The 12,535-nt window shown below is 40.0% G+C and overlaps 1 protein-coding gene across 1 annotated transcript; it reads right to left on the bottom strand.

Moving 5' to 3' along the window:
- Positions 1-3,356: 3,356 nt before the first annotated feature.
- On the bottom strand, positions 3,357-12,205 carry cacul1 (CDK2 associated cullin domain 1). The gene is made up of 8 exons (XM_022196296.2): positions 11,753-12,205; positions 11,467-11,593; positions 10,115-10,217; positions 9,936-10,031; positions 9,657-9,759; positions 7,571-7,660; positions 7,340-7,478; positions 3,357-6,498 (listed from the first exon to the last, which is right to left on the bottom strand). Exons 1-8 carry the CDS (start codon positions 12,072-12,074, stop codon positions 6,459-6,461), a joined length of 1,020 nt encoding a protein of 339 aa, XP_022051988.1. The 5' UTR covers positions 12,075-12,205; the 3' UTR covers positions 3,357-6,458.
- Positions 12,206-12,535: the final 330 nt, after the last annotated feature.

The following is a 12,535-nucleotide window of genomic DNA, read 5'->3' as shown; positions in this document are numbered from 1 at the left end:
GTAGTTAGTGGTGTGATGGAGCTAATTGTGTTATCTGAGATGAAAAAGTCTTCACTCAAAAAGTACAGCATTCAGAAAATGTACATCTTGAGGACAAAAAAGTGGCAAACACTGATATTTTAAAAGCAATGTGAATGTCAACGTCTTGCATTGAAAAATTGGCTGTTTGGCAGTCAACTCTTAGATGTTAAACTTCAAAGTTCCCTACAACAGTCAATTAATAGTGCAGAAGATAATTATAATATTTCTGAAAAAAATATGCAAATATTTATCTGCACATATTTTAGACTCTATACTGCTAGACTGAAAATGTCATAACCAGCTATTAGTTTTATATTTCTGATATACTATTGAGCAAATGACTTGTGGATGAACAGAGAAACTAACTGGATTCATAAAGAATAGTATGAAGTATACATAAATTGAAGTACATTGAATTAAACCTAAATGTTTCTTAAAGGAGAGACAGTGCAGGAGAATATGGGGAAATATTAAAATAGATATCACCATTAAACTTCCCCAGTCAATAACTTTGAACAATTATACTATAAATGTACATGAGGCATTATTCATCTAATTTCGTGCCAAATTGTATTAACTTTCTGAACAGAGCCAAATTGTATTAACTTTCTGAAAAGAAATATAAATATTGGACTAAGCCAGCTTGAAACTATTTTTTTTTATTTTGCTGGGGGATTCTGTTTTTATTTTACTGCATAAATCTGAAAATACAGTGCCCTGCCAGATAAAAGCTACATTTTCACTGCTTTTTTGGTGATAAAATGGTATAGAAAGGATGGCAGGAAGAGTTGGTTTTATAGCCACCTCAAAAAACACAACTTGGTTGTGATGTCACAAAAGGGAGCGCAGTCAAACTAGCTTTAGTTTAACAACAAAAATGGATCCTAACAGTAATTTTGGCTCTAAAAAGGCTAAAAATGCAGAGAGCGCAGTACTACACCAAGGCTGCTCAGTGGTATGATTTCCAACAGATGAAATCTTTAAAAAAAAATTTGTGGTACTCAACGATTGATTTGTAGTAGGGTTGCAATCATGTGATCGTCAGCAGGCACCTAAGGTAACATTAATTTTTTGTCATCGTTACAGTGATGCTGTGCCGCTATCTCACAATGATACAGAAATCTTGAACAAATTCGTGGATCCAGACTATAAGCCGCATCACTGCCAAAATCTAATCAACTGGTTACTATGTCATTTCTCATTTTCTCTAAAAATTTCATCGAAATCCGTTTTTGAGTAATGTTGCTAACAGATAAACAAACAGACAAACCAACACCGATCGTCACATAACTCTACTGCGGTCCTTTGCTGAGTAATAACAGATCATTGATTTAGAATTTGGAGTCTGAAAAAAAAAATAGAATTTGGAGTCTGATGGGTGTTAGAAAGACTAGGAATGAACAAGGATTAAGAGAAATAACTGCAAACAGCAAGCTATTAGTTTGTGATATGAGGTGAACAAGTGGTGTCTTGGTGAGTCTGACGTTTGATAACATTAGCTTTGCTAACATTGTGTTGTATCTCAGTACTAGTTTGCTTTAACGTATCGGTAGACAGCGCTACGGCAAATTTCTTATGTGGCATAATGTGAGAGTACTGGTCAAAACAGCTACTTTTCATCTGCATTTCTACTTTTATGTATCATGAAATATATAAAATTGTGCATTAACTTCTCAAAAGATTATTTCCAAGAAATATTAAGGATACATTTAGTAAAAAAAAAAAATCCACCCAAATGTTGTTCTTTAAAAATGTGTAATGTGAAATTACATTCATTTTAATTTGCAACCATTTTAATAAGCATTAATTTGCATGAATGGGTCAAAGACAGTAAAATAAACTATTAAATGCTTATTGAAAATGCTTTTTTAAAAATTTGCCTGAATAAAAGTTTAACAGATCTTTAAATTACTCATGCTGAGAAATTAAATATAAATATTAAAAGTAAATGTCTCTTCAATTTAAAAAAAATACACTCTAATATGTGCCTTAATATTAAACCCAAAGTTATGTTAAAATAATTCCTTGGCACAGAGACAGCCTGTGAATACAGACTGGCATTAAAAGCAGGGCATATGGGGTTAAAATAGCTTTTTATTTTAGCCTAAATTCAGTCGTACTCAAGCCTCAACAGGGTATTAGGTTTGTGTGCTGACACCAGATCTGATGGGACACAAGCAGACTTATTTTTTTCCCCTGGTTGTCCTCATACCGACACTTTAGTGACGTTTAGACTTTGCACAGCTTTTTGACACTAGGCATGAGCAAGTTATTGAATCCAGACATGAGATAGGGTACACATATGCTACTGACACTCAAATCAGTGCAATTAAGAGACACAGCAATGCCCTTCCAACAGACCTGACGCTGCAGCTGTTGTGTACATTAATCCTTTGCAAACAGGCTCCAAGCCCACCAAGTCATATCTAATAATAGCAAGGGGTCAGTTTACATGAAGAAAATCAACACAAAAAAAAGAGCAGTGCTGCTCATCCTGTGGGCCCCATCAGTCACAACAGACATTAATCAAATTACACAAACAACTATGATTATCATAAATGGGACCCTAATGAGTGAGATAACCCAGTCAAGCCCACGAACATGAACATCCAGCCAGGTCAACATAATTCAATTAAATAGGAGCATAACAGTCAAACAGAAAAAGACCTGAGCTTGTCTGAGGCTCAGTGTCAGAGATTTTCTGAAGCTATACAGAGCACATGAGGCTGATGCCAAAACGCAGCCAATGGGACACTGTGAACAATTAAATTAGAGGGGGGTGGTGTGTTTTACCTTTAGAATAAACCCAGCTGGCCCCTGTGGACGGCTGGTAAATCCTCAAGAGTGCACCTGTGCTGAAAGAGGGAGATTCCAGTCTTCCGGTTGCTGCCACCGGGGGAAGATCTCAAACACAGGCAGCTGCCCAGCCTTCCTGGTTTTCTCTCACACAGAGTTAACCTTGAAGTTTACAGGAAAATGTGCAGCCGAGTAGCTACGGCAACCTGTCACCAGTAAAAGTAGTAACATTTGTCAGCACAGCGGTTGCAGGTTATTTTGGGCAGGCCTGGCCCATGTGTCTGGGTGGCGTCCCTCCTCATTGGCTGTGGGGGCGTGCTGTAAAGGGATTCCTCCTCCAGTGGTCCATCAGATTTAGAAGGCCCCTGCTGAACCTCACACACACACTGTTAACACCGCAGATGAACGGTGATAATCAGTTTCTTAATACAAACAGAAGCAGGAAAACATCTTGTCATTAGTGAGAGAATCATTTAGATCCAAGGGTTTTTTTTGGTTTCAGGTAAAAAGATGTCTCTGAAACAGATTTCTGAAACGGCTTTTGAGGCAAGTGGACTTTTATTCACAGTAGTCATAACGTGGATATAGCATGTTAAAGAAAAAGTGATACAAGTAACTTAGAACATCCAGTGTTTGGCATCAGCACTGATTCAGATTTCCCTCTGTGGTATCAGTTTTTTTTCCTGTAATGCATATTTACTGATGAGATCAACATTTCTCAAGACCCAATTAAATTATGAGTAATGAAAAACAGAATCACCTCCATGTCCTCTGTCCCATGATTAATGAAATTAGTTTATTAGAAAGATGACGAGAACCAAACAAAAAAGCAAGCCTGAGCATCTAATCACACTTAAAACAGTGTAAGAACTTGTATCAAATGCTTCTATTTCAAGTGAATCCTTTAACAACAAGAAAAAAAATACATCTGTGACAAAAGCTCATGTACATGGAGCGCTACGAAGAGACAAAAACTATTTACATCATGAACAGGGTGTACACTACTGTTCAGAAGTTTGGGTCACCTCGGCAATTTCATGTTTTCCTTGAATAGCCACACTTTTATTCACGTTAACATAACTGCACAAGGGTTTTCTAATCATCAATGAGCCTTTCAACACCATTAGCTAACACAACGTAGCATTAGAACACAGGAGTGATGGTTGTTGGAAATGTTCCTCTGTACCCCTATGTAGACATTCCATTAAAAATCAGCTGTTTCCAGCTAGAACAGTCATTTACCACATTGCCAATGTCTAGACTGTATCTCTGATTAATTTAATGCACTCTTCATTTCCATTCAAAAATAAGGACATTTCTAAGCGACTCCAAACTCTTGAACGGTAGTGTACATGTTAGGAACATTTAATGCCAGACCAAAACAACATCTGCATATCATTCTTTTTTTTTTTTTAATCAGTGAAACACTGGCTTAGAATTGGGGCAATTCAGGCAAGCTAAAGTAAAAATGAGGGTATCAAACACTATTCCGTAGTTTTCTAAGCTTCCTGATGCTCAGTGAAAAGTCAAATAGGCTACAGTATATTACAGAAGTATAACACCCCTGTACAAAACCCCTTTAGTGTTAAAATAGTCCAAATTGTGTCACTCCTTGACAATTCCGTTTTTTATAAGTTGACAAATAAAGTCTTTGCAACAAAAATGAAAAACTGAAATAAATCCATGATAACATAACTGCAAAAAAAAATAAAAAATTTAAATGAGATCAGCAGTCTGTCTATCTGCATCATGGCTCAACTTGGGAAAAAATGCCAGAGAATTTGAAAAATCTAATTGTGAGACGTCACAAAGGCAGAAAACAATACAGGAACATCGGTGACTAACTAGATGTGGAAGTAATCAGGAGGAACTGAACGAGTACCACTAATCAGAGCTGCAGGAGTTGTCCTTAAAAAAATAACACCATGGGCTTTGTATTACTTCCACAAGCTACCTCCTAAAAACCAACAGGCAGGTGTTTCAGACTAGACACAGAGGGTATAAGTCAAAATTTCTGTCACAGCTCAGATAGTGTGAAGAAAAATTCATAACATCAACTTCTGTGGACAGCACTGAAGAATAAATGCTTGCCTGCCCTTTGGCACGAGATTCCAAGAATAGACTTTGCTAAAAAAACAAACAAAAAAAAACACACACACACACACACACACAAAAGGAAGCCTGATGAAAAGTTCCGATGAGACCAAGATAAATTTGTTTGCCTAAGATGGGGTCCAGCTTGTTCAGTGTGGATCTGCTCAGTACTACCACAGTGAATGAATAGTCCTGACAGTGAAGCAGCATGGAGGTGGAAGGGTGATGATAGATATGGTATGCATGAGTGCAAAAGCTGCTGGAGGTGATGTTTATAGAAGCACCATGAATTACTTGCTGTGCATATACCAAAACACTGGCTGACAACATGAACAGAACAAACTGAAAACTATGAACTGGCAAAAATGACACCTGACTTGAATCCGATACAAAACCTTTGGAGTATTTAAGGAGAACGGTAGAGCAACACAACCCCTTCAGTAAAGAGCTGGACATTTGTGCTACACTGGTATCCTCCAGGCAGAGGAGGATTGAGTCTGTCATCAAATGTGAAAGTGGACATATGAAGTAATGAAAAACAAGAAAAGCAAGATCTGATTCTCAGTAATTAAAGGTATACTGACTCTTGCTGCAATGAGCTCCTATAGTGAGCCAGTATGTTTAATATAATAAACCTAAACAGGGATTTTTTTTATTTTATTTTACAGATTCAAAAATGAATACATTTTGAAACATTTAAGAGAGATTGCAAAGGGATGCTCTGCTTCTGTTGCACACTGTGTAATTAAAGGTAGATTCTGACTCGAGCCTAACAAACACGCAGGTAAACCAAAGCTCAAAACTTGTTAGTACAAAAAAAATTAAATGGCTCAGTGACTTGGACAGCATGTCAGCTCGAGTCCAATGCCTTGTATATAAAGGAAACAAAAACAAAGTACTGCAATCCTCTTTGGCATAACTGGAAAATACAATCTGGTTTACCAATGCAGTAAAGGCAACATGAGGAAGAGAATTATAGTTGAGGTTAATGACTTAGTTGCAACTTCTTTCCTCGCTCATGTGTTGATTGTAGCCACTGGGTTACAAACACAGTGGGTGAAACCAAAGGATTTGTGGTATTAACATGTGGACAGTATTATTAGCAGCAATAGAAAGTCTTGATTAGCCCCGTTTATAAAAACAACACAAGACACTTCCATGTTAAAGGTTAGGAATGAAATACCCATCGTAAAACTATCCCGTGTCAGGGCATCCAATCAAACAGACACCACGAAGGCACTCTTCAAATGAGCAGAGCATGAGGAAATCCATCTCAGCGCACACGCTTACTGAAGCTAGATGCATCATAATCACAGGGGGAAGCACCATAATGGAAGTCTGTGTGCTTTTGTTCAGTGCAGAAAGATTAAGCTTCTGCTCAACATCACGTTCTCTTTGTTGTTCACAGTGTTTTGTGACCTTGAGCCAAGAGAAATGAAACTGATACACCGTTAGCATTGTACCTAGTGCAGGGAGACCACTTGTGATAGAGATGTAGGAGGCACAGTAACAGTCGTGCAACAAAGCTGGACACGCCGGCCCTGCTATCAGGAGTCTTCGCTGGCTCGTTTGCGAGACTGGTCACCTCTGGAAACAAAGTACAGTCAGTTAGTGATTTAAAGTGAGATATAAACCTAAAGCTGTGTTGTATGAGGTGTAATCAAAAAGTTCTGGGACCGCTGATGGAAATAACGGTGCAAGCAGTAACTGTCACATGTCAGGGGGACTCAGTAGGACCTGCGCTACACATTTTTGTAGCCATTTTTTTGTTATGTGCACATTTGTATTTGGCCTCAGTGGACCGTAAACTACAGCAGAGAGCAAACATCACGTTCTGTGTGGTCAGCAGTCAAGATGAGGTAATCATCGTGTCAAAAATCATCACTGCACTCACTGAAGAGGCAAGAAACAGCAGTTATCACGGTGCAAGAGCCCTCAGCTTCCAAGACCAGACAAGGCACGTCAGGTCAGGAGGGTACCAGGAGCATGCTGGTTGCTTTCTATAGCATTCATGTGGGTGTGCACTGGGAATTAATCCTCCAGTATGCACTATGAACACAGAACTCTAATGTCCTCCAGTGGGTTGTGTAAATGATCACAGCACAACCATGTATTTCTTGGCCGAACAATCATTGCTCCTCACCCATCGAAATCAGCAATTTGGCTCCATGTGACTTCTTTCTCTTACCCAAAATGAAACTGAAGTGGAAGGAGTGCCATTCTGAGACTTTTCAGGAGATTCAGCGCTCATCACAGATGGTGTCTGACATGTTTACATAAAAGGACTTCCTACTTTGATGGGATGGCAGCTACACCTACATCATATATGGTTTTTGATTTTTATCTGTACGGCCTTGGAATGTTTTGATCACACCTTATAATTATACAGACTGTGACTAGTCTTTATTTGAAACTTAAGAAAACTGACCGTGGGAATCCGTTCATAGAGAGCTCCATCTGTAGCTTCTGGTCATGAGCAGCGTAATCAGACAGCAGAGACTCCACAGCAGGAGGGTTGATTTGGGGAATAAACCCAGAGAAGAGAGCTGGAGCTAGCTGGGCCCACTCTGGAAGAGGAAACCAGAAATCAGTCAATCAGAAGGACATGAAATACGTTATTATGTTTCTTTAATCTCTGTCTTTCAAAGAAATGGTTCACCTGGTCGTAGGCTGTAGAGGCCCTTCACCACGCTGGCCATTGTTGATGGCTGCACTTGAAAGGGCATGGAGTGGGCTTTGATGAGAAGAGCTGAAAAGAACAAGTGATTCAGAAATCAATGGTGATAGCTACAAATTAAATCACTCTTCAGTAACACATCCTCTGCCTTCTGGGGGGGAGGATGGCTGCACAGTGGACAACATGTCATCAACCAGTGATTTGGCAAACATGTGTTTAAACAAGTGGAGGTGTCAGCTTCGTTACAGTTAAATCAAGCAAGGCGCAACATTTTAGACTTCCCCAAATTTTTTTTAGATTGTTCAATTTTTGAAATGATTCAACATCACAAAATATAATTTGACTGTGATGCAGGACATCATATTGATGTTCAAGTTCAAGTTCGACACACCCAGGATATCTTTTCATTATCTGGCTTTATTTAACCAAATCTCCACAGAGCAGACATGGACACCTATTAATCACAAAAACAAAAATCTATGGTCCTAAACCAACATGAGGAGTTTTAAAATAGAATACAGGTTAAAAGCAACACAGCTGCTTCAGCCAAAATCAGGACAGCAAGCTGGTCGAAGACTGCAGACTCTATGAATGTGGAAGTTAAACAGGTTTATCAATACCCCTGTCCCATTGCGTAAGAGTTTCTTAGATGGAGGTTTATCATTCAAGATTCTAGATTCAGCTTATCTATTAGGTAGTGTCTACAGATACGGACCCGTACCCGTAGCCTGTGGGCTACGGATACGGCACTTTCCATTTGCCAGACAGATACGGACCCGTACGCAAGTCTCGCGAGTCAAGAAGCAGCTAACCACTGCAAACTGTTGAAAGGTAAGCAAAGGTTAGGGTTAGGGTTAGTGTTAGGGTCAGGTTTAGGGTCCGTACCTGTAGTACCGATGCTACGGGTCCGTACCGCTAGCGTCTACTGGGAGTCACGTGACCAGATCTCGCATATCTGATTGGCAAATGGAAAGTGCCGTATCCGTAGGCCACAGGCTACGGTCCGTATCTATTATCTATCTATTATCCATCTATTATCATGCAGCACAAGATTTACTAAAAAAAACTAATGAGAAAGACTAATTATTTAGAGAATTAATTATCAAGTCATACATTGCTCTACTCGGGTATAAAGAACAATGAAATGGTTGTAAAATTGCTCGCAGCTATAAAAACTCCTATCTTGCCCACTTGCTAACAACATAGTATGCTTCACAGGATATTGCAGGACTTGGAATGCTATTTTCTAAAAGAACTGATTGTCCATTAGGTAAAGTTTTAATACATGCTGAACTGTTAGCTGAAGTATAGCGAGCTCGGAACAGGCTAGGTGTTGAGCAGAATGTACTATGGTGGTGTGTGATGGAAAGAACTGGACCACAGTCGTAGCACAGAAAATAGCCCCAAGCTAAAGAGCCAAAATGTTGAACCCCATACAAGCCAGTTTGCAGCCCTAGCTCCTCAGTTGAACCTGTGTGCACGTTCCAGCGTCAGGGTTTAAATGTAAATGTGACAGTGCTTTTGCCATTAAGTTCACCAAGCTTCAGAACGACTGCCCAGAGAAGTATGGACTCACATAAAGAGTGACTTCCTTTAAATCACTTCTTCAGAAACATTTTTATAGGATTCGTCACATGGCGCTGCATTGGTTAGCACTGCCGCCTCACAGCTAGAAGGTCCTGAGCTCAGATCTCGGCCTGAGGTCTTTCAGTGTGGAGTGACATGTTCTTCCTTCATTCTATTGAAGTGTGTTTTCATCGGGTGTTCCAGCTTCTACCCACAGTCCAACGCCATGCTGGGGTTAATCGGTGATTCTACATTGTCTGTAGGTGTCAATGTGAGTGTGATTGGTTGTGTGTCTTTGGCTCTGGCAACCTGCCTTTGTACTAAATCAGCTGGGATAAGCTAGATGGATGGATTCTGAGTTTAGCATTTTTGCCTTACTGTCTGGCTTTCTTTTCTTTCTTTGTGTTCCTTCTATTCAGCCTGCTTCTCGGCTTTAAAGTATACTCTGAAGGTCTGGTAAATGAAGTTACTTTAGCTATGTTGACAGAAGAAATACACTCACGCATCAGTGTGTTCACATGTTTTTCTGCAACTTCATCGGCGAACAGCTTCATCAGATCCTCTCTTAGATCCCTGTTTAATTTGGACTCAATGTAGAACTTGTTCTGAAAACATAAAAAAAATGAGGAAAAAAAGAAGCATGCAATAAATTAAATATATGGAACAACATAAGACGAAGCTATACTTGTTTGCATGGAATGAACTGAATATAATTTAATAGTCCAAATTCTACAGTATCTTTACAGCATATATTTGACAAACGACAACAAAGGATGCCTACCAAGTACATAAATACAGGAACTATACATTGAAGAGAAGCTGTGTATTGTGTCAGAACAATATTGAAGTTCTCAATGAAGTTCTCGGGTGGGCTGGCCTGCAAACAGTAACAGAAGTGTTAGTTTTATAGTGTCCCTATGTATTGTAAATGATATATTCCATGTATTTGGCTCCACTTACTTGTAGATGGGTGGAAACCTCCTGCAGATGACTGGTTATTTTCGATGACAGATCTCTGTAGAGCAGCTCGGAGTGCTGCTGACAAACACATTTGTAGATGTAACTAGGAAAACAAAGAGGAGGAGAACCTCAGGGCGGTAAAGTGACAATTAAGGATAAGATAAACCTTTGTTCATCCCACAGGGGGGGAAATTCACATGACACAACAGCTATGTTTAAGAAGAAAAAATATAGAAATAAAAACATAGACATAAAAACAGGGTACAGATATGCATAATGTAGTAAAATAGAGTGCAAAAATGTATGATTACTGTGCAACTTGCAATGTAAGCTGTGCAGATGGATTGTCATGAATGTTGTATATTGAGCAGAGAGAAGTCCAGTAGTCCTGGTAATAGTCTCTGCCGATAGGATGTCCTGGGTGTTGTGGTGTTTATTTAGGTTATTTATAATCATCGGTATATATTTTGCTTTAACATTTAGAGGACACATGTAGGCAGGGCTGTGAAACATACGGCCCACAGGTCAAAACCGGCCCACCATTGGGTCAAATTCTGCCCGTGGGCTGACTTCGCACACTTTAATGATTACAGAGATGACACTAACTGCTATTTTTCAATAAAAGTAACTACCATTATAAGTTTATCCACTGTACTGTCACAACCTTTGTGTATTTTTTTTAGGTATAAACTGCATACATTTACAAGGGGGGCATAACGTAACCTTGCTCTTTAATAGTTCACTGTTTAGTTTGTATAGTGTGGTGTGTCAGTTCAGGTGGTCAAAATTACTACACAGATGTGGAAATAAATGTAAATTTAAAATGATTTCTGGGTCTTGGCAAGTTGTTTTGATCATAAAGTAAACTCCATGTTGTTCAGTTAAATGTTTTGTGCATTTGTAGATACTGTTATCTCTAAGTTTTAATGCACATGTGTAAATGATAAACTGAGGCATAACACTGTTGAAATTGAGCTTGTTTTTCTTAATGTTTTGCAAAAAGATAGTTCACTAAATGTGAACATTTTCAGAGTGTACTTGTATCTTTTTGCACTAAAACAAAGGGAAAAGGTTGGAGTTGTCGTTCTTTATAGGTTATTATGTTCTGATTTACTGGTCCGGCCCACTTGACATCAAACTGGGCTGTATGTGGGAGGGGATGGGGGTCCTTCCACTGTAAAGTTTGAGTGTCAAACACTTAATTCTGTGCTTTCTGGTGAATTTTGATGCACCAATTTGCTGCATCTGGTCCGATCTTTTGTCATATGGCAATAATGCAAATGACAACTTTATGGGACTCTTTAAGGGAATAGAATGAAATTATACACTGTCCAACTGAGGGGTGTGTTTACCTGTATATCTGTGCATAGGAGACTGAGATGTGGTCTGTGGGGTTCTGGATCAGCAGACGGTCAATGGCCTTCTCCAGGTTTGGCCAGTGGTTTTTCCTGTAGTCCTCTACAGCCATTGCATTCAGAACTGAGAGAGAAGATGAGGTAAGAAATAAGGTTTTGTGTGAGGCTAAACACTGTGGTTTCCTGCCAGGAGTATCACTCTCTACACCCATCACTAATATATCCAGAGGCCGGGCTGCTGGCTGACTACCGGGCATCAGGCCCTGCTGTCAAGTCAACTTACGGAACTTGGAAGTCGAATCGAGGGAGAATTTTCCCCCGGTAGCGGCTGGTGGAGCTGCACAGTCCGTCTCGCTGACTTCGCTGCTCTCGCTGCCGGTATCCGAGTCCATTAACTTTGACCCGCCGGTGCCACCGGACCACAGTTTACCCTGCCGACTCCCTGATTCTCCGCCCGGCACCGTCGCACAGACGGGCTGCGGGACCGTCGTTACATCCGACAGCTGGCTGCTAAGATACGGCCGGACTTTACTGCTGCCGCTCGCACAGTAGTTGTGATTGTGGTCGTCTTTTACGTCCAAACTGTCCTCCTCCATGGCCTCCATGTTCACAAGCGGTCCTGGGCGCCGAAATAGACACACATTTCAGATAAAGAACAAAAACTGCCAAGCGTCTTCGTTTGTGTCCATCTCGGTTTTTGCTGTTGTTAACGGAATTTTTTTACGACATGTCGTATGACAGGACAGCACAGGGAAAACTGGGACATGTAGTTTTGCTGAGTTTGGCTAAATAAAGTTGCCTAGCCGTGTTTATGTGCATCTTATTCATCTGAGCTGGTGTAAATCCAAAAATAGAGTGTGAACCGAGTGTTACCAAATTTAATTTACCTGATATTACAGTTAAGTTTTAAATGGAAACCTTACCACGCATGCGCAAACTAGAGACGACCGGCGTATTGCTTCTTCTTTTCCTTTAGGCTTTTCCCTTCAGGGGTCGCCACAGTGAATCAATTGCCTCCATCTAACCCTGTCTGCTGCGTCCTCTTCTCTCACACCAACTACCTTCA

This window comes from Acanthochromis polyacanthus, chromosome 15, assembly GCF_021347895.1.
Source record: "Acanthochromis polyacanthus isolate Apoly-LR-REF ecotype Palm Island chromosome 15, KAUST_Apoly_ChrSc, whole genome shotgun sequence".
Taxonomy (NCBI): Eukaryota; Metazoa; Chordata; class Actinopteri; family Pomacentridae; genus Acanthochromis; species Acanthochromis polyacanthus.
Note: the sequence above shows the minus strand (reverse complement) of the source record. Positions and strands in the feature narration are given on the sequence as shown.

Excerpts from the sequence above, each read along its gene's own strand:
- cacul1 (XM_022196296.2), bottom strand. The coding sequence starts at position 12,074 with ATGGAGGCCATGGAGGAGGACAGTTTGGACGTAAAAGACGACCACAAT. Across the intron at positions 10,032-10,114 it reads AGGTTTCCACCCATCTACAA|GCCAGCCCACCCGAGAACTT; the intron begins GTAAGTGGAGCC and ends TACTGTTTGCAG. Across the intron at positions 7,479-7,570 it reads CCTCTACAGCCTACGACCAG|AGTGGGCCCAGCTAGCTCCA; the intron begins GTGAACCATTTC and ends TTCCTCTTCCAG.